We start from the raw sequence: 27,890 nt of genomic DNA, 5'->3' as shown, positions 1-27,890 counted from the left end.
TTGCCGAGGAAACGGGGGCGGAGCCGGGCCCAGCGCAGCGCCCTTTCAACATGGCGGCGGCGGCGGCTGAGTGAGAGGAGCGGAGGTCCGGCGGGAGGGGTGAGCGGGGCCCGGGGGAGTGGGAGGGGTCCGGGGGGGAGGGTCTTCAGGCGGCGGTGTTGTGAGGGATTGGGGCCTCCTGAGGTTGGGGGTGGGGGCGGTGAGTGCGCTGCTGGGGCGGCCTGCGCCGGGCGGGGCTGTGGGTGAGTTACGGAGCCTCTGAGGGGAGGGGAGGGGAGGGGAGGGGATTCTGCGTTTGTCCGGGCCCTCCGCCCTCAAAAATGGCCCGAATTTGGGGTCCGGCGCTCCGTGCAGGGCTGGGTGAGCCCGCAGGTACGGCCAGCAGCCCCGGTTTGGCTTTGCGCCTTTGTGAAGCGCCCCACGTTTTTGTAAAGGGCTGCGAATTGGGTCTGTGGAGCCCGGCGTTGGGGAAGGCGCGGAGCCGCGGTGTGCAGAGGGAGCGTAAATACACCCCCAGCGAAGTCCGAGCAGCAGCCGAAGGGGACGGCTGCCGTTCACGCCGGCAGCAAACAGCCCATCCTGGCGGCCTTTGAAGGAAGTTTCCTTCTTTCGTTTTATTTCTAAACGCGGGGGATGCGTCTGTTGTCCCCTGGGCAGGCTGGGGGGGTGTGGGGGGGTTTCATGGCAGCTGGGGGCGTATTCCCGCTTAGTGTAACTCCATCACCGGCGCTCTGTCGTTGTCTTTGGCCGACGTTTCCAACTTGTTGTGTCCAGAAGCATTGCCTGTGTTCTTGTTGTGTTCAGAAGCGTTGCCTGTGTTCTGCTGGGTCTGCTGCGCTCCCCCCCCCCCCCGGCTTTCCCAAGTGAAGGTAATTAACCAGGATGCGTTTGGCAGCTGGAATAGCCGCGGGAGTTTCCAGGGAAGATACCAACGTGATTAATGATTGCTGCCAGCTCGGGTTCTGTCTGTGCCTCGGCTGGATGGAAACTCGTGCTCTGCTCCCCCATGTCGTTCCGGCTCCCAGATGTTTAATGGATATCACCTATCTTTATTTGCATCTGGAGGGGGGGGGGACGACACAATTGTTTTGCTGGCATTTATCAAATCGGCCAGAAGGAAGCAGTCCCTATAAACAGAAAACATCACAGAGCTTTGCTCTGGGCTCCTGGCCGTCCTTTGTGCCGCTGTTGCTGCTGTGTTGCCTCTCTTTTATTGATGTGTGGGCTCTGTGAGTTGGATCTCTGTGAGCCACTTGAGTGCTGCAGCAAAGGTGAATATGTTTGGGTGGACACGAAAGTAAATTGCACCTCCATCCGTGTGGCGTTGGAGCAGCAGGACGGGAGGGGCAGCGCTTGGAGCACGGTGAGGTTCTTGCAAGGCCTTCCTTGGGTTCTGTCTTGTAGGCTTGATATCCTCCATGCTTGACTTCCCAGATGAATGATTTATGGCTGTGGGTGGCTGGCAGAGCAGAAGGAAGGCGGTGTAACTTTACATGAGGTACACCTCGTGTGGACAGAGCTTTCTGTGGCTGATTGGGCGCTGCTGGATACTGAGCAGTTCTCTGCACGTTGGGGACGATGCTCGGTGCCATCGTGACCTGCTGGCTGTTGTCACCGCTCCGCCGTTCTGGGGGCAGCCCTGGGGAGCTTTGCTTTTCTCTCTGTTCCTTCCTTTGATGTACGTAGCCAGGAGCCCATTTCTGTCCTGTCTCTGAAGGCAGGGAAGTAAAACAGAGAGAGCACGCGTTGGCGTTGGGTACCCTGTGGGATTCGGTTGTGCTGCCACTGCAGGTGGGATGGAGGACAAAGGACACAGCCCTGGGAGTCCCAGCAGAAATCCCAGGGACATTTGGCGGCTTCCGTGCAGCCTAATTACAGTCACACCATTTTTATTTAATACAAAGTGCTTTCTCCTGAGGCCAGCAGAGGAAGGGAGGAAGCCTCACCGTGTGCCTCGGGACAGAGCTGTGCTGGTTTGGTGTTTCAGAGGGAGCTCTAGCCTTGCACAGGTGCAGCTCCCGTTCCAGTGCAGCCTTCCCAGCTGGCGTGGTGCATCCTGGAGGGTTTGCTGTTTTCTTAACGTTTTGGGGGATGTCGTGGAAATGTAGTTCTCCAGAGCTGTGCTTGCTCAGCTCTTCCTTTGCCTGTGTCGTGCCCTTAGCGCAATTCAACTGTAGGTTTTCTCACTGAGGGTGATGAGAAAATGGAGGGGGCCGAAATGTTTTGGTCTCATTAGCTGTAAGAGGAGGCCTTGAGTTTGGCACTGCCGTTGTGGGGGTTTTGGTTTTGGCTTTTTTTCCTGCTGCAGCCAAACTCTTCAGCTGTCTCAGATGCTCTCGCTCTCCGAGGTGACTCCTCCTTTTTCTGGTGTGGGATTGGGGCAGTGCTGTGCTGAGCATCTCCCACAGCTTTGTTAGTGGTCCTTAAGGTGTTCAGGAATACAATCCACCGCCAGGTTACATTAAAATCATCATTACAAGTCCTTCCCCTGCAGGGCTGCTGGGGATTGGTTGTGCACAATGAGCACAGGTTGTGCACCAGTGAGAGGGATTTGGCTTCGTTAGCACCTGTTGATCATCTGAAGCTTTGGGCCCCTTCCAGGGGGCAGGTGACGTCCCTGCATGGCTTTTCCCTGCTGTGCATCATTATCCTTTTGTTGTGAATGTCTATTTTGAATAAAACGGGTGCTAAGAGGACAACAGCAAGGCGATGCTTGTAGAAACAGCAGGATTTGGAGCACGGGGGGGGGGGGACGCAGTTGGGTTTTGTCACCGTGACCCGGGGCAGGGCTGCGCTCACTGTTCTTTGTGCAGTGCAGAGCAGGAGCACTGGGTGACGAGGAGCCTCGCACAGCTCTGGCTGCTCAGTGCTCTGCTCGGTGCTCGGAATAAAGGCAGCGGGGGTGGATTGCGTGCAGTTCCTCCGCCCCGGACCAAAGGGATCTTTGGCGCAACACAGAACTTGTTTGTCCAACCTGCTGGAGGGGTTGGGTAACCCCCGCTGGGAGCGGGTAAGTTGTGGGCGTTTTGATGCTTCCTGTTCCAAAAAGGTGCCTGTGTGATGTGCCACGCTGTGATTAAACCATTTATACTGCCTGAACAGAGAGCCCGAAGGGGGTAGATGTGAACCGATGCTGAAATGGCATCGTTCTGGTTAAAAGCACTCGCTCTGTTGCGAGGTACGTAGCAGGTGGGGGTTGTGCTACTTTTGGGTCAGGGTTCTGCTGGAGGACTGCTGGTGCCAGGCAGCAGCATTCCACGGAGCAGCGTTGTCTGACGCTGCCTGCAAGGGGCTCCGTGTGCCCCCCCAGTGCTGCACGCTCACTGCTCGCCTCCGCGTTTGGTTTCTGCATGAATGCTTTCTGCTGCCCTAGGCTGTTATCCTCTCGCCCTTCCCACAGCGGTTCATCTGACACCAGAGAGCTCCCAATGAGAGACAGAATGAGAGAGGAGTGGTGAAGCAGCCTCCAGCTCAGGGAGAGGCTTGCAGGAACCCACAGAGCCGGCCGGCATCTCTCTGCCCGCCCTCGAGGATGCCGAGGAAGCCCCGCAGTCAGTGGTGCGGAGGGAGCGCTGCTGGGATGTCATCTATGTGTATGCAGTCAGTTCTGCTTGAAAGGGAGAAATTGGGTCTGCAGTGCTCTTGCTCGTATCTCTGGAAACCGAGATAAGGGTAATTGGAGCTCAGGCTTTGAGGCACAAATGGTGTCTGTGGGAGCGGGGGGGAGCAGCCCCCCTGCATGAGATGTCATTCCATGGGGACTGAGGCTGAGAAGTGCTTCTGGGCAGCGTGTGGCCGTGCTCGATCCGACTGTGCCAGTCCATGGAGCTGTAGGGATAAGGTAACGGCCAGTGCCAGCAGCCAGAGGCAGTAAGGGAGTGTTTCGTGGCAGCGAGGTGTTCAGATGGGATTTGCCCTGAGCTGTGGTGAGGGGGACTGTGGCCATGGGGTCCTCCCCCCAGCGCTGTGTTACCCGTGGTGCACCAGGCTTCTCTTTGTACAGGACGTGCTGAGCATTGCAAATCCGCTCACCTCTGTTGTTTCTTCTTCTCCTCGCTGGTTTTTTTGGGCGTGAAGGACACAAATTCTTTCCACGATGATCCTTTAGGTCACTTCCAACCCACGCCATGCTGCGATTCCGTGACTCTCCAGCACTTTTCCTCTGAACACCTCAGAGCCCTTTGCAGTCCGTTTCCTCCCAGAGAAGCCAGCCTTGTGCTGCTCTGTTGAAGCAGACAGCAGCGTGCCGAGGTGACGCTCCTCCTCACAAAGCAGAGCAGGAGAAGAACCAGGAATAGATTCCCAGAAACCTGTGTCAAGTCCTTCAGCACTGAGTCATCGCCGGGCAACCCCGCAGGCTGCTGCGTGGGCAGAAAAAGGGAAAATTGAAGTGAATTTCTCACTCAAAGCCTGAACTTTCTGGAAGAGCCTGGCAGAGGCTGCCCCGGCAGGACAGCCCACCGGAATTTGGGGTGGCTCAACCCAAACCAATGTCTTTGGGGCACCCCAGCGACGCAGCACGGAGGCTCAGGGCGTTTCTGCAGGTTGAGGGGAGCGTGTATGATCTGCTGGGGTTGTCTGCTGATGGGAGGATGATCTGTGTGTGCTGATGCACGTGGCTTTGCTGGACCCGACGAGGTTCTCCTGGCCCTGCTGAACGGCGTCCCGTCCTTCAGGTGCGTCAGCCACGCAGTTCAGCACTCCTCTTGGACTTCTTTCCTGCCCGGGGACTCCCCAGATCCCTCCTGGGGTTCCTCAGCCCGCTGGCTCCGCGTGGCCCTGCCCAGCCTGGCAGCGGGGCATCTCTGCTCTTTGAAGGTTGTGCAAAGCCAGCCCGGCCAGTTCCACCGCCCTGCCAACGGGCTGAGCACAGCAGTGCCTCCGTGCCGCGGTGAGTGTTGCACTGTGCCACACTCAGCGTGACAAACACCCGGTGATGGTGACATCCCGTGGCTCTGGGAGGGCTCCTGTGCCCTAGCTCCACACAGGTGTGTCTGTACAGCTGCTTTCATCGCTCCAGCAACGGCAGGGCTCGTGTCCCACCCGTGGAGGGCACGATGCTATCGAGGAAATGCCATTTGCAGTTCTGTGGCGTGGCTGGGATGGAGCCCCGGGGCCGGCATCCCTTCTGGTTGCTCTACTGGGCTGCCATCAGGGTGTGTGTGAGCTCAGGGCTGTGGCTGAGGGCTCCCAGAGCCTGAAACCACACGAGAGCTTTACTGCCAAATAAAATGCAATAGCTGAGCCTGCAGCGTGCATTACGCAGTCGGGGGAGGGGGGGGGAATGGGGGAAGGCTTCGAGAGCTGATATCCCTTTTCATTTTGAAGCTTGGCTGTGTGCAGCAGGAGGGAAGCAGTGGCAGTGCATCATCAGGGCAGGTGGAGGTCCTCTGAGCTGTGCTCTGGGTGCAGCTGCACGGGGGGTTCCATTGGTGGGACTGAGGCCACGTTGGGTTTGTCTGCAAGGCGAGGATTGGCAGGAGGTGCTTCTGCTAATTCTGTTCAAGTTCTGAAAGGTACGGGGGTAGAACTTCCTTTGATGTGCTTTTATCTTTCTATGAATTAATTAGCGCGTTTCACAAGACTCTGAAATTGCTGCTGGGGGCTCTTTGTGCTCTTGGCAGCTGAGCGGAACAGCTGGTGGATTCCTGTAGTCACAGCAGCTTTTGATGGCTGCAAATGGGAGGCATTGAAGCTGCTACTTGTTCTGTATCAGGGAACAACTTTCCAGAAGGACAAATGGATTTTGCCTCTTAGACTGGGAGACGCAGCGGCTTCGGCTCGCTCCACATTAGCATTCTGCCCAGCTCTCCGCTGCTGTTTTCCTCCTTTCCTAAAAGATAAGACAAGAAAGCTGTGAATGCTGAGATTCAGCCTCGTGCCCTTTGCTTTATGAGGGCTCAGGTGCCACCAGGTGGAGGTGACCCCAGGTGGGTGGCGATGGCAGCACCGTGCATGGGTGCTGCAGCACACAGAGCGCACCAGGATTTGGGGGGGGGGGTTAATGCTGGGGGAGGTCTGTTCTCATCTGCTCATCCTTCCTTCCATGTCTTTCTCCCGTGATTCCAGGAAAGCTTCCCACTTAGCACTGTAGCAATGCTGCTGTAGATATTTTGGTCCGTGCATATTCTGAAAAAGAACAAGGAAGAGAAAAATGAGGACAAATGGGAAGTGAGCAATCTAGTTGTAAACCCTGCTAGGTGATTAACATTCACAACCTGCTCTTTTTTTTTTTTGTTTCCCTCTCCTGCTTGTAAAAGGCATTTAAATAAGAATTGAGCTGCACAGCCCTCTTGGAGATGCTGTTGGGCTGTGCTGGATGGAGCAGGGCTCTCTGCTGCCCTGCGACTTGCTCTCCCTGTCCCACTCACCACCTGCTGCCTTCATTCCCATGCAGCAGAGCTCGAGCTGCCCCTGAGTTGTGCCGGGCTGCCCACGGAGGCTGCTGGGGGGGGAAAGTTCACTTGCAAGACGTGCCAACTAATTGGGCCAATTCAAAGAGTGTTTCCTCTGAGCAAATGCAGAGGAGAAGAGGGAATGGGATCGTGCATCCCAACATCAGAACCTTCATTTTCAGCTGGTGATCCTCTCACTGAGGGCTCAGGGTTTGCTCAGGGACAATTCCTTCTCGGAGCACACGGGATGGAGGCTGTGCCCACCCCATGGGATCGCCCAGATCACACTGCTGCCCTGACAGGCATCCTGGTGTCCCCCCAGCAGGTTTTTGGGCTGCTCTTCCTGAACCAGAGCTCATACTGCCAGCGGAACTTGCAGGAGAGGAGTCAGCACTTCTGTCCAGATACAGCCCCTGCTTTAAGGGTGGGTGAGAGACCTGGAAGTGGTGTAAGGAACACCCACATGAGCAGAGACGCGCCGGAAAGGCCACGGGCCTTCCACCTTCCCCTCTCTGTCCTTCCCTGTTTCCAGGCCGGGGCACTTGACTGGCTGCTTTGTTTCAAATGTTGCTGCCTCATTGGCTCCCGGCTCAAATCTCCTCTATTCCTGCTCCACTTCTTACAAGCTTTGCTGTTAACCCCTCCGAGCCTCGCAGCTGCCGATCTCAGCTCCTCTCCTCCTTCCCTCCCTCCTCGCTTGCCAACGGATCCTCACAGCGTGGGTGAGCGCAGCGCCGGAGCCACTTCCAGCCCTGGAAAATGGTAATGGCAGCACGGCACGGAGGTGGGCGCCTGCAGGGAGGTGGTGTGGAGCCGGGAGGAACCTGTTCTTTGGGTGGCTCACCTTGGAGCAAGGCTTGCGGCACCGGGAGGCAGCGTGGGGCTTGGCACGGCTTCGTCCTCTGTTCCCATGGCCCTCCGAGTGCTGCTTGTCCCGGTGCCGTGCTGAGGATGGAGGGGAGCAAAGCTGGTCTGTCCCTGTGCCAGCACAAACCCACTTTCAGCATGCAGGAAGGGCAGGGTGAGAGCCCATCTGCCCCGCTCACCCCATCCGCAGGGCTCAGGATGCCACGTCCCAATCCCGCCTGGCTCCATGGGCACTGGGAAGTTTGCAGAGTCAGGAGCACAGCTGCGGCTGCTGGCCCCAACCCCCCTGTTCTGTGCTGGTGTTCCTCAGCCCTGTGCCCTCCTGCCCCACTCAGAGTTCCTTCTGCGGCAGTTTTCCTTCCCTCTTCCCCCTCTGGCTTGCAGGAAGCAGGATGGTGATGGTGAGTAATGCGGAGTCTTGCTGATATATTTTGTTAATGAGTTTCAGGCAGGGTTTGGCAGGGGGTGAGCACCGAGGGGAGGCTGCTCGGAGGAAGTTTATTTGCTTTTCAAGCCCAGGCGAGGCTGACTGTACTGGAAACACGCAGAGCAATGGGGCACCCTCCACCTTGCTGCTGGAGCAGGTGGTTTGCCCTCCAGTCTGCTGAGCTGGCTTGTGGAGGCAGCAAGCTCCGTTCTGGCTGAGGCGAGCAGGGGACTCTCTCTGCCCTGGTCGTGGTGTTTATATGGGAGGCAGAGCCTCAGGCTGCTTGGTTTGAGTCTGTAGGAAAGGGGGGTAATTCCTCCTGGACCCAGGTGGGGGTGAAGCTGAGACCCACATCTGTGCTGCGCTGGAATTGGACTTTACAAAAGGAATATCCCTTTGGAGCAGACTTCCTGCTCTGCTGCACGGGTTGTGGAGAGGAAGGACTCAGTGCTGGGTAATGCTTCCCAGCTGGTGGTGAGCAAAACCATCCCACGGGAAGCACAGGGTGGTGGGGTGTCCCTGCGTGTCTGCACGGTGAGGTCAGCAGCACGGGGCTGGTTGAGCCCCCACTAAACATCCCTGTGGGGCAGTCGAGGCTGTGGTGCTGGTTCTGATCCAGAGCACTGCTGCTTTCAGATTCGGTCTCTGCTTAATGAGATCCATTTGGAGCATATTCAGCTCAGAGGTCTCAGAAGTGGAGCTGTGCCCACGCTGAGGCTCTCCCTGATGCTCTGTGTGCACAGTCAGAGCCCTGCAGGTTGTGCGGGGCACGAACTCCCTGCAGAGACACGGAATGCTTGGAGAAGAGGGAGGTGTGCGAGCAGCACTGCCGTGCCGGGGGAAATCGGTGCTCGTAGGCTCCTCCTCTATCTTCCTTTCCCTATTTTTGCACTTTTGAAAGGTAAGAGTGAGCTCCCAGCCCATGAGAGCGTAAGGCTGGGGAGCTTGCCAGCAGTAGGGAATATTCTGCTCTATTTTAGTTTACTCCCGGCTGCCAGAAGTGTTCGTTAATGGCTGACTAATTAAACAAAGCTGAGATAAAGGGAATGTGACCTGGGTTTGGACAGGGCTGAGGAATGTGCAGAGCTCCAGGAGAGGCAGAGGGGTGGATTTTAACCCTTCCCCTTCTCCACAGCCGGCTGAAACACTGCTGGCGTGTTGGACCCGGGGGTGGGGGTAACAGTGAAGGTCCTCCCGCTGTACCTCTCTGTGGTTCTGTTCTGCTGCCAATCCAGAAGGATTTTGATGAGGTCAGGCTCGGTTTGGAGGTTGGCTGTCTGAAGTAGCAGTGTCCCAAGGTGCTCTGCTGCTCACACCTCCTGTGTGCAGGTAGGTAAGAGCCCTCCGGCTGTATTCACTTTCCTTCTGCCTGGAGCCTGGCAATGACCACTGTGAGAGGTGCCCTTTGCCTCCAAATCGTCTGGATGTGGGATTTCTACCCGTGGTACCGCTCAGGGTTCCTCTACGGGGACTTCCATGGGGAAGGAGTGCTCAGGAAGTTTTCCAGGGTGGAATTCCGGAGCAGGTGCTCTGAGGGTCGAGGGGAGATGCTGTGACTTCTGCAGAAAGGCAGGGGACGGTGCAGGTGGCAGCGAGGGGGAGCCAGAGCAAAGCAGGCACCCGCACAGCCTGGGATGGCTGCAGCCAGCAGTGCCTGCGGGGTGAAGTTTCCCCCACTCAGCAATGCGGGCTGAAGCTGTGTGTGGCCATTGGAGCTTCAATCAGCCTCGCCTGCTGGGATAAAACTTTGTCAAGGTAACGAGCGCAGCCTGACAGGGAGGTTTGTTTGCAGCACGGCTCACACCCAGCTGCCCGCCCCTGAGGAATGCTTGGCATGGTTCAGGATCTGGCCCTGTGGTGCTGGCAAATATGTGGGGCACAGCGGCCTCTGGAGGAGTGAAATGCGGGGTGGGGAAGGGCGCAAACACCCCGATTTATGCAAGAATGGGCTGGGGTGGAGGCTTTCCCCCCTTGCCCAGGTGTGGGGGAGTTATTAGGATTCTATAGAAGGAGGATCTGGGAAGGAAAAGCCCGGACTGAGCGAGGAGGGAGCGTTGGTGCCGTGCTGGAGTGAGGCAGGCGGCCGGGGCTGGGATTTCCTGCCTGCAGGAAGAGATTGTCTCTGGAGCCACAAAGGTTCGCACCGAGCAGCGTGAAGGAAGCTGAATCAGGAGACCGAAATGGGAGGAAAAGGCCACCATCACACCAGCAGGCAGTGGAAGTGGTACAGAGGGGCCCAAAATCAGAGCCAGCCACAGGGGTTGGGTCTGGCAGGACGGGTTGGGTCAGCGTGGGATGGCACTGCTCCCCCAGCCTGAGAAACATGGGGGTTAAACAAACAGGGCGTAAAGCGGGGCCTGAAATGCCAGGCTGCCTGTGTTTGTTTTACTCTGCTGCCTCCAGTCCAGATCCCGCGTGGGAGGGGTGTGGGCTGTGCTTCCTCCGGCTCCGACAAACAGACAGAACTGGTTTTTCCTCTGGTGAGATGGCAGGGCTGGGTACGACCTGCTGCAGTCTGATGGTTCGTCCCCACCGTCTGACAGCAAACCAGCAGCGGGCAGAGGTCACCGGAGCCTCCTGTCCCTCACCTTCCTGCATCTTCTGAGTGCTTTTTCCTCTTTGATGTGCTAAAAGCCAAGCTGCTTCTACAGTGAAAATGCCGACCTCTGCACTCGTGTGGTTTTGGGCAAGCCAGAACGCTGGAAGCATCCAATTGCAGCGTCGGGATGCGCTGACAGCAGATCCCAGCAGCAGCTCCTGGCAGCAAGGAGCTGCAGCCCAGCAGTTGGAGCTGCCCTGTGTTGGCCACTCCAGCTTCCACCAGCACCGCCTGGACGGGACCCCTTTGCCCATCCCTGTCACACCTGTGCTTGCTGCTGGAGGTGTGAGGACGGCGCAGCCACGTGGGGTTTTGTTCCTTGCACGCCACTCTGCAGAGCTTTGAGGTGCACGAGGTTGTGATTGTGGTTCAGGTGCTGGGGATCACAGCCTGGTTTTGAAGGAAAACAAGCAGATTGGGGCTGGCTTTGCGGTGCTCTTACACTTGTCCTGATGTTTGGTTCTGGATAGTGCTGCGTGAGCTGCTCGCTCTCTGCTGCATCCAGGGAAAACACAGAGTTTAAGGCCGTTGGCAGTTTGAGGGTTGCATTAACAGCAGTCTGAGCGTCCAGCCTTTCCCCTTGGCTCTCTTTGGTGTTTTCAGAAGGGTCCGATAGGTCTGATCTTGTTGTGTTTCTCTTTGCAGAGTCTGTGTAAGCAAAAGGAGAGACCAGCAGCCAGGCAGAGCATGCCACCAAGTGCATGGCAAAGGAATAGAGAAAAGCTGGTTGGGTTTCCTCCCCTAACTTAGGTCTTGTGCTGCGCTTGGCACCGAGGACTTGCTCTGAGCATCCTGTATCCATGCTCAGTGTGGTCGGATATCAAGTGATGACCAACAGCACTGGTGCTTGGTTTCGAGTGCACTCACTCTGTCCCTTTCCCCCTTAGGGGCCACAGCTGTTGTTGGGACTGAGGTCACACCAACTTCAGTGCGTACTCTGCTGTGGCTCTCCGTAGAGTTGTTGATTTTGGGAGAGGCTTGCCAGCACTCTGAGCTCCTGCTGAGCAGCATCAACATTGTACCTCAGAGCCTGGAAGGATGCGGGCGTTCCGCTGGTGTAAACAAGCCCCCATTGTGCAGAGCTGTGGTGTTTACACGAGGAGAAATGGCTCTGGGGTCCGCCTTGGGGCCAGGCTTCCTCTGCAGCTTTGTTCTGTGCTTTCCTTCGGGCTGGGTCCCTGCTGCCCCACAGAGGTGGCCATCTCCCCCAGTCCTTCAGGGGGCAGCTCACGGACCCCACTGTGCCCAGAGGCAGCCATGGGGTTCGGTGGGCGCAGCGCTGAGCATCGCTCTTGTGGGACAGCACTCTGTGGGTCCTCCTTCATCCACCACCACTGCATGGCCTCTGGTTTCTGAGGAGGGCAGAAGCATTTCCTGACCTTCAAGCACATTCCTACCACGTACCATGGGATGAGTCCATCTCCAATTGCTGCTGGTTCGTCAGTTCCTCGTCCCATCTGTGCTATGTCTGCAGCACTCTCCTTGGAGCTATGGCTGCAGAGCCACAGGAACACAGCTCTGAATCTGGGGGGATCCCTGAGCATTGAGTTCAGCTGGAATGAACTCCCCCCCCATCCCCCAGCCACAGCTTTCTGCACCAACCATACGATTTCTGGGCTCCTCATCGTGGCTGTCTTCATCCCAGGGTACCATGCGGTGCGTTGAGCTGTGGCTGGTCTCAATCAGAAGTGCTGTGCCAGGAGCGAGCAGCGCTTCTTGGAGGTCTCTTGCAGGCTGCTTTTGCTGATGGTTTTTTAAAGTAAAACAAAAAGAAGCTCTCCTGCGGTGATCACCATTGAGATGAAGAAGTGCTGAGGTCTGTCAGCAGCACAGATTGTAGCTGAGTGGTGACTGCTTGGTCTCTTGGCTGGGCACAGCTCTGCAGAGGGAAGCCATGCAACTGCCAGGCCTTGAATTTGGTACTGAAGCTGTGCTGGTTACGTTGCTAAGTTTGGTTTCAGCAGCCTTGGTAGATGTTGAAATGCCTGAGCAAACAGTGTTTTCCTGCTAGGACCGAACACCTGTGTGCCCAGCTCTTTGCAGGCCAGCCTGTTTCGCTCAGAAGTTTTCCCAGCTCCTGTCCTGAAATGCTGCCTGGAGAGCCTCCCCCTGCTCCCGGCTGCAGTCCTGGACGGCTCTGTGGCAGCGGCGCCTCCAAGAAGCAGCACCAGTTCTGCAGCATCAGGCAGCCCGTGAAGCCCTGACACAGGAAGGGTGAAAGCTCGTGTGTGTGTGGGCAGAGTAGAGCCAGGGAAGCTGGCCAAAGCCACAGGCTGGTGGCCAAGGTGAGGCTTGAGCCCTGGCTCTGCACAGGCTTGCCCCTTCTTGGAGCTCCACATTGTGCCCTGGGCTTTGTGCCCGTGGGATGGGCAGAAAGCTGCCTTAGAGCATTTGGGGAGCATCAGAGCACAGATTGTCTGCTACTCCTCACTGCGGGAGCATGAAAGAGAGTGGGGTGGGATACTGGTGAGCGTGGAGAAATTGGTAATGTGGGGCAGCTCGGGGGACTCGTGGCCGTTGCCTGTGTGTCACAGGGCCGCCCGGGCTCACTCTCGCTGCCAGGCTGCTCCTCGCTTTGCACTTTCAGGTCCGTAGAAGACTAAAGCTTGTAATTGTGGGAGGCTTTTGCTGTGATTTTAAATTTAGGAGCGTTGCGTGAAAGCGGGCTGAGCAAAGGGAGAGGAGGGAAGACGCTGCAACAGCAGCAACGTGCCTGCAAGAGCAGGGCTCGGAAAGCAAATGCTGTCCTGGATGTAGAGCAGCCCAGGTGCAAATTGCACAGGAGTGACACAGGCAGGAAGTCGGGCTGCTGCCGGAGGAGAAGACGTGGCCAAAGCAGTGCTCCTCAGCTCAGTAGAGGACAGCAGCCCTCAGCTTGCATCACAGGGGAGCAGTGCTGGCAGTGGGAGGAGGAGCCGAGTCCATCGTCTGGCCACGTAGTGACAGAGGGACGTGGGCTGAGGCTGAAGCCAGCATTTCTTCTGTGCTGTACAGAGCCCTTGGCTGCCCCGGTTATGATTGCTGCTGTGCCATTGCATCACTTACAGGTAGAGACAGAGCAGGAAAAGCTCCTCAAGGCTTTTAGTCTGGAGTCCAAATACAGCTTGAAATAAAAGCCAGCAACAGCAAAAAATGGGGGATGAGCAGCTGACAAAGGGAGCAGCCCACCCGGTGCGAGGGCTGGGCCTGATCGAGGTGTTTCCTTCTTGGCAAGCAATGCTTTTCCCGGAGAGCACGGTCAGTTCCTGAAGAAGAGATGCTTGTTTTACAGCCCCCACCACCTCTGTCCTCCTCCAGCCCTCACTGTGTGCTCTCTTTGTCCCCGCAGGTCTGCTAACCGCTGTAACCATGTTCAGCAAGAAGAAGAAACGCATTGAGATCTCCGCGCCCTCCAACTTCGAGCACCGCGTCCACACCGGGTACGACCAGCAGGAGCAGAAGTTCACGGGGCTGCCACGGCAATGGCAGGGCATCATCGAGGAGTCTGCCAAGAGGCCCAAGCCCCTGGTGGACCCCGTGTGTATCACAGCCATCCAGCACGGCTCACAGAAGGTAAGCGGCACTGCAGCGTGCTGAGGGGAGCAGTTGAGGGCTGAGGGATGATGGAACCGTTTGGGGAGGTGTTTGTGCCCTCTCCTGGGGGTGCCACAGAGCAGGTAAGGTGGCCGTTAGGTTCCTGAAACCTTTTGGTGTGCTCCACAACCTATTGCTTTTTCATGTACCCACTCCTGCCCATCCGGGAGGAAGATAAGTGCAGAGCAAAGCTTCTGCCCCTCCTCGCCCCGCTGCGTTCTTCTGGACACTGGAAAAAAAAAATGCTAAGGGAAAAACACGGCCAGAGCAGTGCCTGTCCCATCCCATCCTCTCCCTGTGCTTGTTTCCCTAAGCCACCCTTATGTCATCATTTTAAGTCTGGCTCGTCTGCTTGCCTCGACTGAGGAAACGCACACCATCTCTGTGCCCTAGCTCTGGTGTTCCTCTGCCTTCACCCTGCCTGGGTCCCTGACTCTGCTCCCTTCTGCTCTACCTGGCTGCTCTCTGCTGGTGATCAGAAAAGGCACCGACACTATTGGGGCCATCCTGTGCCCCCTACTTGGGTGAGATGGACTTTGGCAGGAGTCAGAAAGAAATCCCAATGGTTTGAACTGCAGAAGGAGAGTTAGGGCCCGGTGCTGCCCGTGCAAGGGCTTTTGCTTTGCAGGTGATCCTGGCAGCAGTCCCCTTTGCTCAGTCTCGTTCAGTCTGAGCTCAAAAGTCAGTACCAACCAGAGGAGGGAATGGGCAATGAAGCCTTGTTTGGACTGGGGAGCTGATGGCTTTCAGAAGGAGAGGGGCTTGCAGATGTGCAGCGTGGTGGGCAGGCTGTGGTGCTGCTGGGCAGCATGGAATTGTGGAGAAAAGATGTGCACATCCTTCCTGGGGACCTGGGAGATGATGCAAAGCCCAGGCAGCGTAGTAACCCTCTTACTACCCTTCTGCCTCCCCTCTAGCTGCTAGCAAAGCTGGGGTGTGATAACAGGAGCAGTGCCCCAGCAGGAGCTTTGCTGTGTTGGCCCCCGGCCAGGCTTCCGCTGGGAGCGAGATCTGCTGCCGCTGCGTGGCTCCTGATGATTGTGTCTGTGGCCAAACAAAGCCCCCTGCGCTCCGGGTCCTGGCCAAGTGCCACAAGCCTCAAGGCAGAGCCAGAGCCAGCAGGAGCCCCCGGGACCCTTCCCCACGAGCCCCCACTCACAGGGCTCAGCGTGGCATTGGCCCCTATGGGAGCAGAGAGACAGCTGGGTCCGTTCCCCAGCGTGGCTCTATTTCCTACCTCCTGGAGAGGCTCAGGACAGCATGGGCAGACCCCTGAGGCCGTGGGGACACCAGAGCTGCCTTCTTCCTGGCCTCCAGCATCCCCGTCTGTGTGTGGACCCCATGGGGCCACCTCCTATTAGCAGTGCATCTGTTCGTCGTGTGTCAGCGGAGATCCCATCCCTCCCCTCGTCCCGTCTGTGTGAGCCGCCCCCTTCCCCCGTCACCACCAGGCATTTCATTTTTATTTTTGTTTTATTTTCTTTCATTTTTGTTTGTTTGTTTGTTTGTTTTTCTTTTGTTCTGTTTGTGTTCCGTGTTCCTGTCTGCCTCTCGTCCCACGTCCTGCACAAAGACCATCGTACGGGGCACCAAAGCCGCCAAGGACGGCTCACTGACCTGGCTGCTGGATGAGTTTGAGAACATGTCCGTGTCCCGTTCCAATTCTCTGCGCAGGGACAGCCCCCCCTTCCCGCCCCGGCGTGACCAGCTCTGCCAGGAGAACGGCCTTTCCGAGGACGTTGGCCGCAGCAAGGAGAAGAGCTGCCCCGCACCCCGTGGCGAGCCCGACCGGGGCAAGGAGCGACCCCGCGAGCGGGACCCGCAGCGGCCCCGAGGGCAGGAGCCCGGCCCTAGAGCCGGTGGCCGCCCACCCCCTCCCGAGTACCCCAGGCCCCCCCCCGAGCGGGACGGCCCCGCCGACAGGGACTGCAGCGAGCGGGACGAGCGCGTGGTGCGGCGGGAGCGCGCCGAGCCCTGTGACAAGCGGCCCAAATCCACCTACGGCAGCGAAAGCAGCCCGCAGTCCCCCCGGGACAAACGCCCACTCTCCGGGCCCAATATCCGGACTCCCAACATCCCCGTGTCCGAAGGGGTGATGAAGACGGCTCAGCAGACGGGACGACCCTTTAATACCTACCCGCGGGCTGAGACCGACCCCGTCCGGGGTGCAGGTGCACAGGTAAAGGCTCCTCCGCTCCCCCCTGCTCTGAGCCACTCCGCTTAGCAGAGGTCTCTCCTTCCCCTGAGCCTGGGGGGCTCTCCTCGCTCTGCCTGGCCTCCACCTCCAACAACAGCAGCCTCTCTGCTCCGCTTCCTAAGCCAGCGCCAGCTCACGGCCTTCTTCGCTTCGGTTAAGACTGTGTTGAAGACCACCAGCGCCGCAGGGGGCTGCATCTGTTCTGTGCTTTCCCCCCCCTGGGGCTGCACCACGGCTCTTCGCGCCCTCCTCTTTCCTCTTTGGTCTCTGAAGCGGCCGCCTGCAGTCATCTATCCCCATTCCTCGCTGCCCTCGCTCCTTCAAACCCATCTGGTGCAATTTGTTCCTCTGGCACCGTCCAGCTCTGCTGATGCCTGGACATGGTGGCGTCGGTGCTTTGGGGCCAGCAGCAGCGTTCCGCGCCATCCCTCGTGGCTCTAACAGCCCTCTCCCTCTTTTGCAGGCTGAGCCCCGGCCAGGCCGACCGCAGGAGGCAGCACCTAACGGGCCAGTGAGCGGCACCGCCGGCTCCTCCCGAGCCCAGCCCCCCGGCCCGCCCCGCTCCAAGGTCCCTGAGCCCCCCACAGGCCTCACCCCACACGCCTCCGAGCCCCACCTGGCCCGCCCGCCGCAGCCTGGCCCCCCACCCCCTGCTGTTGGCCCACAGCAGCCCCGCTCGCCCCAGCGAGAGCCCCAGCGCGTCTCCCACGAACAGTTCCGGGCAGCTCTGCAGATGGTGGTGGATCCAGGAGACCCCCGCACCTATCTGGACAACTTCATCAAGATAGGGGAGGGCTCCACTGGCATCGTCTGCATCGCCACCGTGAAGAGCAGCGGCAAGCTGGTGGCCGTCAAGAAGATGGACCTGCGCAAGCAGCAGCGGCGTGAGCTGCTCTTCAATGAGGTATGGGCAGCAGAGCAGCGGCCGTGCCCTGGGGCTCACACAGCACCCGATGTCGGCTGTCACATACAGCTGCTTTGGGACTGGGAGCCGGGGCTGCTGCTGGTTATGGAGCTTTGCACTGGGACCTTTGTTCCCTCCCCGTGGCTCTTCCCGCTGTTCCAGAGAAGACCAATTACGACTGCCCACCAACGAGCCCCTTCACCACCCTCCCCAACAAACCCATCCCCAGGAGATGGGCACCACCGAGCCCACCCCACTCTGCCTGCAGGTGGTGATCATGCGGGACTACCAGCACGAGAACGTGGTGGAGATGTACAACAGCTACCTGGTGGGCGACGAGCTGTGGGTGGTGATGGAGTTCCTGGAGGGCGGCGCGCTGACCGACATCGTGACGCACACCCGGTACGTGCCTGGGGCCCCCCCCAGCCCCTCCTGGCCCCCCGGCTGCCAACCTCTGACCCTCTCCCTCCCCCAGGATGAACGAGGAGCAGATTGCAGCCGTCTGCCTGGCCGTGCTGAAGGCGCTGTCTGTGCTGCACGCGCAGGGTGTCATCCACCGCGACATCAAGAGCGACTCCATCCTGCTGACGCACGACGGCAGGGTAAGTGTCACTGCCACCGTGTGGCCCCACTGCAACCACTGCTCCCCTGCCCTGACTGCATTGGGGCCTCATCAGGAAGTCTGGATGGGCTCTGCTGAGTGGCAAACACCATCGGAGTGGCTCTTGTATTAAGTTTGGCGCGTGTGCAGCACCGTGCCCCCTCAGGGCGCCCCAAGTGCTGGGCTTTGAGCCTCAACCAGAGGCCACTCTGAGCCCCAAATCCTTCTCTGGAGTTCCATCTGTTCCCTGGAGGTGCCAGAGCCAAGCGTGTTCTTTCTTCCCTCCAAAACACCACCAGAAAACACCAGCAACACAAACGCCAAAGGTATTGTGGTCGGAGGTGGGCCGACTTCTTACGTGGCCTAATAGTGACAGGACAAGGGGGAATGGTTTTAAACTGAAAGAGGAGGAATTAGGTTAGACGGTAGGAGGAAGCTTTTTACTCAGCGTGGTGAGGCTGTGGCGCTCCTGCCTAGAGAAGTTGTGGGTGCTCCATCCCTGGGGGTGCCCGAGGCCAGGGATGAGCCCTGGGCAGCCTGAGCTCATAGGAAGCGTGCAACTCACAGCACGGGTTGGGGCTGGGGATGCTTTGGGGTCCCTTGCAACCCAACCATTCTAGGATGGCATGCTGTGATCTTTAGGGCCCTTTCCAACCCGACCGTTCTGTGGTCCCGTGCTTCCGCTGACACAGGAGCCAGAGAAGCTTTTAGGCTCTTTGAGGTGGATCTGCCACCTGATGCTCCGCAGGAAGCAGAGGGGCTGTGGGACACGTGGAGAACCTCACAGGGCAGGGTTGATCCTGGAAGGCAGCACTGAGAACGGAGCGTCGGCCGCCTGCACCGTGGCGCTGGGCAGCACAGCGTTCTCATGAGCCGCCTTCTCCGGCCTCCAGGTGAAACTCTCTGATTTTGGGTTTTGTGCCCAAGTGAACAAGGAGGTGCCGCGGCGGAAGTCGCTGGTGGGGACCCCGTACTGGATGGCACCGGAGCTCATCTCTCGCTTGCCCTACGGCCCAGAGGTGAGCCCGCAGCGTGGGGGGGCTGTGGGGCCGCGGAGGGATGTCGCCCACCGGTGAACCCCACAAACGTCCCTCCTCTCCCCCCTGCAGGTGGATATCTGGTCCCTGGGAGTGATGGTGATCGAGATGGTCGATGGGGAGCCGCCCTATTTTAACGAGCCACCGTTAAAGGCCATGAAAATGATCCGAGACAATCTGCCCCCCAAACTGAAGAATGTGCACAAGGTAAAGGGGGTTGGGCTGGGCAGCTGGAACCGGGCAGCCCCGCACGGAGCCCCCCTGACGCCCCTCCGCTCTGTCCCTCAGGTCTCCCCCTCTCTCAAGGGCTTCCTGGACCGCATGCTGGTGCGGGACCCGGTGCAGCGGGCCACCGCCAATGAACTCTTGAAGCACCCTTTCCTGGGCAAGGCGGGCCCCCCCTCCTGCATCGTGCCCCTCATGCGCCAGAACCGCATGCGGTGAGGGGCCCCACCGCCCTCCTCACTGCCGCCTCTAACTGGATTTGTGACTGTGCCGCTACTGTGGGGGCACTGGGGGGGCCTGGCCCCCCACACCGTACTACTGAGTCGGGAGTGTGCAGGGAGGGGGGAAGCCGGCAGGGACGGCAGCGTGGCCACGCGATGGCACCGGCCCTGTTCCTACTCCTTCCCTGCAGAGGCTTTGGGACCGGGGGCTTCTCCTGACTGCTCGGGATCTGATGTTATCACCACTCTGGGATCCCTTTGGGCCATCTCAACTCAGTTCCCCCCCACCCCCCCATTTTTCTTTTTTTTTCCCCCTCTTAAATCTCCTTCTATCCTTCTCTGGCCCTAGGGGCAGGCCGCTGCCTGTGCCCTGCGGGAGGGACGTGTCCTCCCCCCCAACACTACAGCCCCACGGCCACACTACTGATCTGGGTTCCCCTTCCCCCCCCCCCCCCCAACACTTTTTTGTTTCTGTTTTGTTTTTTAACAAAGCTATTTATATTGTCGTTTTGTAATGCCACCGTGCTGGAGTGCCCCAGGGCCGCTATGGGGCCCCCTGGAGATTACACGTGTCCTTTTGGAGAGCGCCGTGTCCCACTGTGGTTTTTGGGGAGGGCGGTGGGGGCACCGTGGGGTGGTAGGGATGGGGACCCGCCTGAGATCACCCTAAAGCTGCTGCTGCTGCCTCTGCCTCATCTCCCCCAAATAAAGTAGCGGCAAGGCAGGAGCTGCACATCCTCAAGGCTTTATTGGCTGCGCTCAGAGCTGTGTGGGGTCAGGGCAGGGGGGGGGGCAGGCACTGCCACACGCCCCCCTCTCACTGCTAATCTGTTTGTGGTCCGTGGGGTCAGGCGGGGCTGGTGCTGATCCTATAGACACGTGGATGCGCGCTGGCTCACGTCACTCCACAGGGCCTTGCGTTGGCCCACGGGGGCTCTCTTGGACGTGACATGATGTGCGCTGACCGGTGGTGATCTGCGTCCACTCATCGTGATGTGTGGGGCTGCAGGATGAGGCCATGGCTCTCGTGGTGGTGACTACGTTGACCCACATCGACCCACGTTGACTACTCCCAGCCTGCGCTGAGCTGCACTCACTTGCGTGGACCCCGATTGACGAGTGTTGGTTCACATTAACTGGTGCTTGACCCGCGCTGAGGAGTGCTGCCCCACGCTGCCGAGTGGTGCCTGGCGTTGACCCACATTGACTGTTGTTACCCTGTGTTGGTGCGTGGTGACACGCGATGACCCACGTTGACTGGTGTTGACCCACACATTGAGTGTTGTCACCCCACGTTGGCGCATGTTGACTCATGATGACCCACGTTGTCTGGTATTGACTCACACTGACTGTTGTCACCCCATGTTGGTGCACGTTGACTCACATTGACCCACGTTGACTGGTGCTGACCCACGTTGACGAACGCTGCCCTGTGTTGACCCACGCTGACTGTTGTTACCCCACGTTGATGCACGTTGACCGGTGTTGACCCACGTTGACTGATGTTGACCCACACTGACTGCTGTTACCCCGCGTTGGTGCACGTTGACTCACAATGCCCCACACTGACCGGTGTTGACCTACGTTGACCGGTTTCCCCCCCCCGTTCTGCTGCATGGAGCAGCCCCGAGCGGCCCCGCGCCCTCCTCAGTTGCACTTGCAGTAGTAGGACCTGATGGCATCATTCCAGTCCCGGAAGAGCCCCCTGCGCACCTCCTGCAGCCTCGGGTAGACGCCCGCCGAGAAGTGCTTCGTGCTGCCTCCCTTCCCGGCCCTGGACCACACCGTCAGCTCGCAGCGCGTGCCCACCACCAGCGAGGAGACTTCGCCGGCCCACCCCGTGGGCATATAGGGGACGTCGGCGCCGGGCGGCACCGCCAGCGAATTGCCGGCGCAGCACCGGTCGTAGTAGACGCTGTCCTCGGTGTAGAGCTGAGCGCACAGCCGCGTGCCGTTGGCCGGCTTCAGGTCGGCCGCGGTCGGGCACTGCGCCCCGCACACCGCCAGCACCGCCGCCAGCACCGCTGCCAGCACCGCCGCCATCGCGTCGTGCCCTCCCCGCGCCCACGGCCCAGATATACCCGATCCCAAGGATGCGGGGGGGGGGGGGGGCACCGCCACGTGTCGGCCCCCGCCGTGTGATGTGCAGCCCCTCCTTCCTGGGAAGGGACCCAGCTGGACAGGCCAGGCCAGGCCCGGCCCCCCCCCGGGACCACCAACCCTGGGAGCGGACCCAGATGTCACCGCAACCCCCGCCGCCAAAAGCCGCACCTGGGCCGTTCCCAGCGGTGGGGAGGGGCACAAGGCCGGGTTCTGCCGTGACGGGGAGGGGACAAGGCCGGGCTGCGGCACACGTGCCCTCAACCTCCCCCCCCCCCGCCGACGGCAGCGGGTAATTAGCGGTAGGAAGCAGCAGAGGGCGAGACAGGAGGTGGGGACGTTAAGCCACGCCCCTTATTTGCATAGTAATGAACCCGAGGTCTGTCCGTCCTATGGCAACCCCAACCCCCTGCTGTGGCCCCGCCTCTCATTTGCATATCGGGCGCGGTCTGTGCCGGGGGGGGCGTGGCGGAGCGCCCCGTTTCCGCCCCCTCCCACCCCCCCTTCCAGCCCCCCCCCCCCAGACAGAAGAGCGGTTCCCGCTGCGCTTCACACACAAAAGGTTTAATGGCCCCGGGTGGGGGGGGGCACAGGTTTTTAATGTAAAAACTTGTGTTAAACACTGCGGCGGGCCGGGGGGGCCCGGGGGCGGCTGGTGGGGGGCAACGACGGGGACGGGAGGAGAAATGGGACTGGGCGGGGGAAGGGGGGGGCAAACGAGTCGAGGGGACACCGGGGGGGGACAGATAGGGCATGGGGGGGGGGGGGGGGGGGGGGGAAGGGCAGTCGCGGGGGGGGGCCCGACCCCCGCGGGGTATCCAGACCAGCCAGATCGGGGGGGGCTGCGGGGCTCGTGTCATCTGTGCAGACATTGCGGGGGCGTGCGCGGGGCCCCCCGCCACCCGGCCGAAGGCACCGCGGGGGGGGCCGGGCGCAACGTGTGTCGGGGTGGGGGCGGGGGGGGGGAGAGGGGAAGCACCCAGGGGCGCCCCGGGGGCGGGGGGTACCGAGTGGGTGCATACGGTGGGGGCACCCAGAGGTGCTGAGGCTGCACGGGGGCACCCGTGGGTGTGCAGACGCCCCGGCGCTTTCGGACCCGCGGTATCCGTTGGCACCCGGGGGTGCAGAGGAGCACCCAAAGGCGCTGAGGGGCATCCAAGGGCGTGTTTGGACCCCCACGTTCGCTGGCACCCAGTACCGCGCCGGGGCACCCACGGGTGCAGAGGAGCCCCCCCAGCTGTTTTCAAGCCCCCGAGGGCACCCGCAGCTCACCAGCACCTGCAGCCACCTCCAGCACCCAGAGCTGCACCCGTGGGCACCCCGGGCACGTTCGGACTCCCAGGGGGTCCGCTGGCACCCAAGGGTGCAGCCGAGCACCTGAAGGTGCAGAGGGGCATCCGAGGGTACCCTTACACCCCCCCCCCCCCCACGTCCACCGGCACCTATTGAAGCTGGGAGGCACCCAAGGCCGCGTTTGGGCACCCAAAGGTCCATCGGCATCCGAGGGCGCGGAGGAGCACCCCGCGCTGCCTTCCGGCCCCTAAGGGCGCCCGGAACAGCACCCGAGGGCGCACCCGGGGGCAGCCCCAGCGCCGCCGCCAGCGCCCCGGGGTGCCGCCCCCCGTCACACGGTGCTCTCCAGCATCCAGTGGGTGCTGCCGAACGACGGGCGCAGCGGGGGCAGCGCGTCGGGCGCGTCGAGGCGCGGCAGCGATCCGTGCCGCCGAGTCCGGGCGCGCCGAGGGAAGCTGTGGCTGGGAAACAGCGCGCGGGCGCCGCCGGGCGCGCTCAGGGCCGGGGGAGCCGCGGGCACCGGCGGGGGCGGCGGGGGGGGGCGGTTCGGGCTCCGGGGCTCTGTGGGCGCCGTTGGTCTGCGAGCAGACGCTGGCGACGGCGGCGGCGGGCGGGCGGCGGGCGGCCTTGTAGCGGGCGGTGAGGATGAGGATGAAGACGAGGACGGAGGCGGCGATGGCGGCGCCGATGACGATGATGACGGTGCCCCCCAGGAAGTGGGGCCGGGGGGCGGCGCAGCCCGGGGCTCCACCGGCGGTGGCGAAGCGGACGCAGCCCAGAGCGCGGGACGCGGGCGGCGCGGCGCCGCCTTCGGCGTACAGCGCGGAGACGCAGAGGTCGTATTCGCGGCCCGCGGCCAAATCCCGCAGCACGAAGCTCCGGCTGGAGGGGGGCAGCAGCCTGCAGGGGGGGGGGGGGGGGGGGGGTGGGGGGAGGAGGGGGAAGGAACGGCTGGTGGGCGGGGGGCAGCCCGGGGCGGGGCGCCCGCGATGCACCGCGCTGCAATGCGGCTCCACGCGGCCCCGTCGCCGCGTGCAGCGCTGGGAGGCGCCGCAGCCTCGTGCGCTGCTCTGCAAAGGCACACGGCCGCGTGCAATGCCGCGCGATGCTCCGCAGCCCCGTGCAGAGCCGTGCAGTGCCTCGCAGCCCCGAGCCGTGATGCCACTCAGAGCCCCGTCACCCTGCAGCCACCCTCCCGTCCCGCCGCTCCACAGCCCCACGCGCAGCCCCCCCACGCACAGCCCTACAGCGCAGCGCCGCTCCGTGCACCCCCACAGCCCCGAGCCGTGCTCTGCAACGCCCGCGGCCGCGCGCATCCCTGGGCCTCCACAACGCCTCACAGCTCTGTGCGGTGCCGTGCGATGTCCCACGGCTCCGTGCAATATCCCGCAGCCCCATGCAACGCCCACCCGCGCAGTGCCGTAACGCACCACCCGACGCCCTCGAGCCCCGCGCTGTGCAGCCTCACCGCCCCAACCCCCCCCCCACCCCCGCCTTCCGGAACGCCCCGCAGCCCCACCTGTAGACCAGCGAGTCGTCGATGGAGCTGTTGTACTGGATCTGGAACATGCGCAGCCCCGGCACGTGGCGCTGCGGCAGCCAGCGGATGCGCGCCGACGACGCCGTCAGGTCCGCCGCCACGATGCGCCGCTCCGCGCCGGCCGGCAGCGACTCGTTGGCTCCCGCCCGCGCCATGTCTGAGGGCCCGGGACCGGCCTGCGCCTCCCCGTCCCCGTCGCCGTGGCGGTGCGGCACCGGCAGCGGCAGCACCGCCACCTCCACGCGGGCGGCGGCCTCCCCGGCCGCGTTGGACGCCACGCAGGTGAAGGCGCCGTGGTCGCGCAGCGTGGCCACGCGCAGCTGCAAGGAGCCGTCGGCACCCAGCGCCCGGCGCGAGCCGTTCTGCACCAGGCGCCCGTCGGGGCCCAACCAGTGCAGTGCGGGCGGGGGGTCCCCGTTGGCGGCGCAGCCCAGGCGCAGCGGCTGCCCCTCCAGCACCGCGCTGGGACTGGCGGCCGCTCCGGCGATGTGGGGCGCGCGGCACGCCAGCTCCTCCTCGGGCACGGCCCACAGCAGGCGGCCGGCGAGCGACGGCGGCGAGGCGCAGCTCTCCAGCCCGTCGGGCCGCGCCAGGCGCCGCAGCCACAGCAGCTCGCAGTTGCAGTGCAGCGGGTTGCCCCCCGCCGCCAGGCTGGGCCCCGGCGGGCCCGGCACCGGGGGCAGCGCCCGCAGGCGGTTGGCGGTCAGGTCCAGGCGGGCCAAGCGCGGCAGGCGGCTGAGCGCGGTGGCGGGGACGCGCTCCAGCAGGTTGTGGTCCAGCGTCAGCGTGGCCAGGCTGGCCATGGCCGCCACCGCCTCCCAGGGCAGCGCGGGCAGGTTGTTGTGCGACAGGTCCAGGTCCTCCACGGTGGCAGCGAAGGCGGCGAAGGCGGCGGGCTCGATGGCGGCCAGCTGGTTGTTGGCCAGGATGAGGTGCCGCAGGCTGGCCAGGCCGCGCAGCTGCGGGCCGCTGAGCGCCGGCAGCCGGTTGCCGTCCAGGTGCAGCGCCCGCAGCGCCCGCAGGTCGGCGAAGGCTCCGGGCGCCAGGCGGCGCAGCCCGTTGCGCGACAGCGTCAGGTGCACCAGGCTGCTCATGTTGGCGAAGTCGGTGCGGCCCACGGCCCCGATGAAGTTGTCGGCCAGGCGCAGCTCCACGGCTCCGCGGTCCAGGCTGGGCGGCACCGCCAGCAGCCCCGTGCGGGCGCACAGCAGCGTGGGGCTGGGGGGCGGCCGCGGGGCAGAGGCAGCGCGGGGGGCAGCGCTGCGCCACCGCCCCCAGCACCACCAGCGGCACCAGCAGCTTCGCCATCCCACACCGGCCTGGGGGTGCGCCCCTGGGGGGGGAGACGACCCCGCGTTAGCCCAGCCGCGGCCCCATAGCCCCGTGCACGGCCCCACACCCAACCCTACACGGCTCCAGTGCGGTGGGTGAGCCCGGAATGCCACGCACGGCGGTCCCGTGGGGCCCCGTGGTGTTACCCTGCGTGATCCCAGGCGTGATCCCGTGACCCCATAACCCCGTGTGGAATAATCCCGTGTGCCGCACTCCGTGCGATCCCGTGATCCACGCGTGGCTCCGTGCGCTCCTCTACCCGCTCCCACGTGGCCCTGCGTGTGATCCTAAGCAACCCCACGCGTGATCCCATAACCCTCTGTATGACCCCGCCTATGACCCCGGCTGTGATCCCATGGGATCCCGCGCGTGGTTCCCGCGTGCAATCCCAGCAGTGACCCCGTGAGCTCAGTACCTCCTCTCACAGCTCCATCTTCATCCCAACCAGGTGTTGCCACAGGGCCTGTGGGACACGGGATGAGCCAGTATGAACCAGTGCACACCAGTACGCACCAGTACACACCCACCCCACTACGTCTCTGTACAGCCCTATATGACCCAGAAGGGCCTGGAACAGCACAGCAAAGCCCAGTACAGCCCAGTATGTTCCAACACGACCCAGTATGGCCCAGTAAGGGTCAGCGTGGGCACAGCCCAGTGTAGGCCAGTACAAACCAGTGCTGGCCAGTACGAGTCACAGCAGTGCAACGTATAGTGCAGGGTGGCCCACTACGGTCTGGAACGCTCCATTCTGCCCCAGCATGGCCCACTCTGGCCCAGTGCAAACCAAAATGGTCCCAGTATGGGCCAGTATCGCCCAGGATGATCCAATGCAGCCCAGTATGGCCCACAGTAGTCCAGTGTAAACCAACAGAGCCCCATAGAAGCCCAGCATAGCCCTGTACAGCCCAACGCAGCCCTCTGTAAACCAACATGAACCAGTGTAAGTCCAGCACAGCCCAGCACAGCCCAGTACAGCCCAGTACAAGACGGCACAGCTCAGTAAGAGCAGCACCACTCAGTAAGTTCCAGCACAACCCAGTATGCCCCAGTAAAATTGAGCACAGCCCAGCATAGCCCTACCGCAGCATAAGGCCCAGCACAACTCAGTACTGCCCAGCATCGCCCAGTATAAAGCCATGGGACCCAACACAACCCCACAGAGCCCAGTACTGTCCAGTATGGCCCAGTGCAGCCCAGGACAACCCAGAAAGGCACAATGCAATTCAGCAGAGCTCAGTACAGCCCCTTGAAATCAAGCACGGCCCAGAAAGGAACGTCCAATATTATGCCAGTATAACTCAACAAAGCCCATCCCAGCCCAACACAGCCCAGTACCTCCCAGTACCACCCAGTAAGGCCCAGCAAAGCCCAACAGAGCCCAGTACCTCCCAGCACCTCCCAGTAAGGCCCAGCAGAGCCCAGTACCACCCAGTAAGGCCCAGCACAGCCCAACACAGCCCAGTACCTCCCAGTAAGGCCCAACACAGCCCATCATCTCCCAGTACCGCCCAGCAGAGCCCAGCACCTCCCAGTACCACCCAGTAAGACCCAGCAAGCCCAGCACCTCCCAGTACCACCCAGTAAGGCCCAGCACAGCCCAACACAGCCCAGTACCTCCCAGCACCTCCCAGTAAGGCCCAGCACAGCCCAGCAGCTCCCAGTACCACCCAGTAAGGCTCAGCAGAGCCCAGCAGCTCCCAGTACCACCCAGTAAGGCTCAGCAGAGCCCAACACAGCCCAGTACCTCCCAGTAAGGCCCAGCACAGCACACTGCAGCGCAGCGCAGCAGGATGCAGTAGGTCCCAGTACCTCCCAGTACAGAGCAGCACAACCCAGTTGAGCCCGGTACTGCCTGGCAAAGCCCAGCAGAGCCCAGTAGGTTCCAGTACTGCCCAATATAAGCCAGCACAGCCCAGTGCCACCCAGTATAGTCCTGCACGGCCCACCGCTGCCCAGCAGGGGCCGATAGGTCCCAGTATTGCCCAGTATAGAGCAGCGCATCCCAGCACAGCCCAGTACCGCCCAGTAGGGCCCAACACAGCCCAGTACGGAGCATCACAGCCCATCGTTGCCCGGTAGGCTCCAGCATAGCCCAGCGCCGCCCAGTGTAGTCCAGCACATCACAGTACAGCCCAGCACCACCCAGTAAGGCCCAACGCGGCCCAGTACCGCCCGGTACCATCAATTACCACCCAACACGGCCCAACGCAGCCCATGACGGCACGGCGGGGCCCGGTACGGCCCGGTACGGCCCGGTACCACCCAGCCCGGCCCATCCGCCGCCCCCCCCCGTCCCCGCACCCCGAGGGTCCCTCCCCTCCCCGAGGTACCTGGGTGGCGGCTCAGCCCACGGCCACTCCCATCGCGGCTCCGGGCGCTCGGGGCCCGCTCAGGCCTCGCCCCGGCGGCGACCCATAGGCGGGGGCGGCCCCGGTCCGGCGGGGCGGGGAGTGGCGGCGGGTGGCGGTGCGGGCGGCGCGGGATGGGCCCGCCGTGCCCGGAGCCGGCCCAGGGCCGCCGCTCGGAGCCGCAGCGCCGCCGGGGCGGGGCGGGGCGGGGCGGGGCCGCTCTCCCGC

At 61.9% G+C, this 27,890-nt stretch overlaps 3 protein-coding genes across 15 annotated transcripts; 1 reads left to right on the top strand and 2 right to left on the bottom strand.

Moving 5' to 3' along the window:
• The first annotated feature begins 25 nt into the window (after positions 1–25).
• On the top strand, positions 26–19,630 carry PAK4 (p21 (RAC1) activated kinase 4). 13 transcript variants are annotated; one of them, XM_025144486.3, is made up of 11 exons: positions 26–99; positions 13,336–13,525; positions 13,617–13,840; positions 15,435–16,040; positions 16,522–16,962; positions 17,231–17,364; positions 17,438–17,564; positions 17,863–17,889; positions 18,457–18,582; positions 18,673–18,807; positions 18,889–19,630. In XM_025144486.3, the coding sequence occupies exons 3-11, from the start codon at positions 13,637–13,639 to the stop codon at positions 19,042–19,044; spliced, it is 1,956 nt and encodes a 651-aa protein (XP_025000254.1). In that variant the 5' UTR covers positions 26–99; positions 13,336–13,525; positions 13,617–13,636; the 3' UTR covers positions 19,045–19,630. The 13 variants fall into 13 exon arrangements, with proteins under 13 accessions (XP_025000254.1, XP_025000257.1, XP_025000253.1 ...); XM_046905084.1 differs by lacking the exon at positions 26–99 and adding an exon at positions 7,019–7,157; XM_025144489.3 differs by lacking the exon at positions 13,336–13,525 and having other exon boundaries at positions 26–85.
• On the bottom strand, positions 19,476–21,101 carry SYCN (syncollin). The gene has a single exon (XM_015300222.4). It carries the CDS (start codon positions 21,087–21,089, stop codon positions 20,694–20,696), a length of 396 nt encoding a protein of 131 aa, XP_015155708.1. The 5' UTR covers positions 21,090–21,101; the 3' UTR covers positions 19,476–20,693.
• Positions 21,102–21,709: 608 nt separating this feature from the next.
• Positions 21,710–27,862, bottom strand: LRFN1 (leucine rich repeat and fibronectin type III domain containing 1). Its single transcript, XM_015300223.4, is given in 5 exon segments — positions 21,710–23,339; positions 23,959–25,202; positions 25,204–25,312; positions 25,727–25,774; positions 27,645–27,862. Coding segments are annotated over 3 exon segments (2,079 nt in total). The 5' UTR covers positions 25,288–25,312; positions 25,727–25,774; positions 27,645–27,862; the 3' UTR covers positions 21,710–22,588.
• Positions 27,863–27,890: the final 28 nt, after the last annotated feature.

Source organism: Gallus gallus, chromosome 38 (genome assembly GCF_016699485.2).
Source record: "Gallus gallus isolate bGalGal1 chromosome 38, bGalGal1.mat.broiler.GRCg7b, whole genome shotgun sequence".
NCBI lineage: Eukaryota > Metazoa > Chordata > Aves > Galliformes > Phasianidae > Gallus > Gallus gallus.
This window is presented reverse-complemented; position numbering and strand designations above follow the sequence as displayed.